Here is a 3,779-nt window from a genome sequence, read left to right as displayed (position 1 = left end):
ATTTTTTTTTTTTTAGATATGATTCACATCTGATATAAAAAGATGAAAAATACTATGGATACAGTCAAAAGAATTTCTCACGACTAATTACCACATATTTTACTAATAGATAAATATGTTTTCTTGTTCAAGCTACTTCACAGAAGTGCTCTGTTTAGTGCTAAATGATAAAAGTATGTTAATAAAGCGAAAATAGGGGGATACCTGGTACTGTTTATTACAATTGTTCATTAAAATAAAAGTGAAATTCCTATTTTTAACTTTAATTCAATGTTAAAAAGATACATTTAAAATGATAAAACATTTATTTTGCAGCAAAATACAAATTTCTAGAACCACTTGGGTAGAAAAATGCCTTTCTGGTAACTATACCTACAATAATACAAGGTTTATAAAAATAAACAAATCCAGCATTAGGCTCTTTTAAACAGGATGCAAGAGAGACACGGTTTGATTTTTTTCCGTCCTCTTCATCAACTAAACGACACTCCCCTTCAACATCAGTGCTCTCTGCTCCCAACAGGAAATCATGACTCCTTAAAGCCCATCCTGCAGTAATCCAACAGAGAAACTACACACTGAATAACACAAGTACATATTTATGGTATTTTTTTAACAGCTCTCCCAGCAATGAGAAAATCTGACTCTATAAACTGAAACCCCTAAAGGTGTGTTTTTTTTTTTTTTTCTGTGAATGAGCATTTTAAAACACTACAGTGTGGGATGAGTGTCATTATGGCAATCCAGAAGACTTGCATGCCAGAAGACAGAAGCGGCTCTTCAGAGGTGGGGCAGATAACAACAGTTCTGTTGATAACAGCAGCTCAGGACTCACTTTATATCACGCCAACATTGGAAGCTGCCTCGTTACTCTGCTGGCTACCAGCCTATCACGATTTCGTCCACAGCCCAGCGGCACCTAACCAGCTGCAGCCTCCAGCCTATCAATGCTGTCCAACAGCCAGCAAGGGGGATCCTCACAGACCACTGTCTGAAGCAGCCGGAGCCTCTGCTGCACTCACGAAAATACCGGCTCACGTTCAAAAGCGCTGCATAATTAAAGATCAATGCTCAGAAATGTACGTTTAAAATGAATCACTTTTATGTTTACGGAAAACTTTTGACATAAAAGAGTAAAAATTATGATTAATATTTAAGTTGCACCTCAATTATTCAAATTAGGTTTAAAAACACATATTTTAGGTTCTTATTTTAGTTATTACATCAGCTTATTAATTTATTCATATATTTATGATCAATAAATTAAGGAATTTCCTGTGTGGATTTATAAATATTTCATTACATGACAAAGTCTTTTTCCGTCTATGGTGTTTTCAGCCTCTCCGCTGTGCAGAAGTTCTTTTTCTGAAGCCTTTCCTGCAGAAAAGTGTCGGCATTTCAATTAGGTTCATGTCTGGAGTTTGACAAATGAGTGCAACCAAATGATTTTGTTTTTCAGTTGTAGACTGGAGACCTGAATAAATGCACACTGCTCAGTTTCTGAGGGGCCAGACGACCCCTGAGTCAGAAGGCTCGGAGATCTAATCAAGTGACTGTCTGGGACATCCACTGACAGCAAATGTATTCATCATCTTCATAAATAAGGCAAAACACATCTTAAAACAACTGACTTTTTCAGAATAAAAACACCTATAGATGAGGAAACTACAAAAACTTTTATAGAGGAGGTCACACTTGCAAATAAAGAGTTCATCAATTTCACTTGATCAGAAGCACGACGTCGCCTCTTCCTGTGTTAACTCCTATGGGGTTGTGGGGGGTGCTTTGCTTTTCACACTCTCTTTGCATGTTTGTGTTGTGGATTTTGTTTTTTAAGAAATATTGACTGACATATGCTGTGTTATTGTATGACTTTCATTTTTTTAACCAGGTCTCACATTCAAACGTATTTCTAAATTAAAAAAAACTTTATTATTCCTTCAAGGGAAATGAATTAGCTGCAGCAGGTTGTGTCGGTCAATAAAGTAATAAAAGTAGTAATAAAAGTTGAACTGGCAGCAGGAATGACCTCTGTCTGAAGAGACTTGTTTCCTCAGTCCTTTTTTGTAAAACAATGTCAAATGCAAAATAAAAACCTTTTATGACAAAAATAATAAAATTCCTCCCATATTTTGATAGGTATTTTAAAAAGTTATTCAAAATGAATGTAATATCATAAAGAAGCAAGTAAACCTAAAACAAGATAATCTTTAAGTCATTTGAGCAAATAAAGTCCTAAAATGCAAAAAAAACCAAACAGTTAAATATCGAGCTTTACCTGGTTCCTCCAAACAGGATGATTCGATCTCCAACCATACAACAACACTGTCTCCTTCGTGAGCATGGACCCTTTCCTTTTGGCTCTATTTTTTTCCACATGAAGGCCTCTGAAGGGATACAGAAGAGAAGAAGAGACGTGAGCTACCAGGACAAGGCAGTGGCTTTATACATCAGCCCTGCATGAAGGTGACAGGAAATAAAACTTCTGAAACCTGAACCAAATTCAAGTAAGAAAACCTCAAGTCTGTTTCATGGAACTTTCTTACATATCACATGCAACAATTGGCTGTGGTGTTTCTGGCCGCAATGTTTGAAAAAAATGAGCTGAGTAGCTTTTAACTGAGACTAGAAAGAGAAGTTTCATTACTTCTGTTTGCAGGTCTCTGCACACACTCCCTTTGTCACCTTTAAACTGATATAAAGATTCTCATTTAACCTCTCAAACTAAAGCTAATAATTGAGCTGACCCTCAACACACAGAGTCACAGAGTCCCAGTTAGGCACAATTAACTACTGTGTTAATATGACAAACAATGTGATGTCTATGCTGTGGACAGCAGGTCCTAAGAGGTTATGTTAATAAAATGTTTTCAGATGGTCTTGTTTTTTTTTTTTTGTTGTTTTAATTTGTCATAACTATTTTTGCCATTGCCTTGCACTGGAATTTCTGGAACATCTTTCTACATTCTAGAACAAGAACACACAACAAGATCTTAATTCATACTGATGAGCTGTGGAACAACAGAAAACCATCCTTCAAACTTAATGTTTTTTTTACACTTAAAAAAAGTGTATTTTTATTAAATGCTTTATTTAATAATATTCCACTCTAACTTAATTTGTTAATTCTCTCTTTCTGTTTCATTTTTACCAATTCCTAAGCTGTAGATCTTTTAAAAATATATATAAACACTCTTTCAGTGTCAGTGATTTTATTCAAGGCTCATTTTTTTCTTTTTTCTCATTCTAAGTTTTTTATTTTGAGTTCCGACTGAGACCTGATGTAAGCTGCGGTTCCCCCAAAACTCCAGGAAGCTAATGGGGTTTTAAAAAATTTTAAAACATAATTGAAACTAGTTTTTCAAGATCCAAAAAAACTGTTAAAGAAGTATGATTTAAAATAGAAAAAAGGCATAAGTTCAGTTCAGTCAAGTTGATTACAAAAATAAAAGTCTGGCTTGTTCTTTAAAGCACTTTGTTACTAAGGATCTCAAAGATCTGGATTGAGGTTCAAGTGCAGCCTCAGTTTCAAACAGCATCACTGCATCTGCATAGAAACATCAGGCAAACTCTAATAAAGGTGCTGCCATCTAGTGGACTAATGTTGGAACAGCAGGTTTATTCAAAAGAAACTCATCACTAAAAAAAATTATAAAGTTGGGGGCTGTAAGTTTACAGGAGAGAGTGTAAACAGAGAGCTCTCAGCAACAGGGAGGGGAAGAGGGGCGGGGCTGCGCCGCATCAAAAATCCCCCCAAAAAACTCAAAGGTGAAAATCTA

General features: G+C 35.6%; 1 protein-coding gene across 3 annotated transcripts in view; it reads right to left on the bottom strand.

Moving 5' to 3' along the window:
* Nucleotides 1-3,779, bottom strand: part of klhdc3 (kelch domain containing 3) — a 27,312-nt gene that overhangs the window by 17,490 nt on the left and 6,043 nt on the right. For all 3 annotated transcript variants that reach the window (XM_024297616.2, XM_036215512.1, XM_024297617.2), the window contains one exon: nt 2,279-2,387. In XM_024297616.2, coding sequence (XP_024153384.1) covers nt 2,279-2,387 — 109 coding nt within the window. The remainder of the gene's footprint in view (nt 1-2,278; nt 2,388-3,779) is intronic.

Source organism: Oryzias melastigma, linkage group LG15, assembly GCF_002922805.2.
Source record: "Oryzias melastigma strain HK-1 linkage group LG15, ASM292280v2, whole genome shotgun sequence".
NCBI classification, from domain to species: Eukaryota; Metazoa; Chordata; class Actinopteri; order Beloniformes; family Adrianichthyidae; genus Oryzias; species Oryzias melastigma.
Note: the sequence above shows the minus strand (reverse complement) of the source record. Positions and strands in the feature narration are given on the sequence as shown.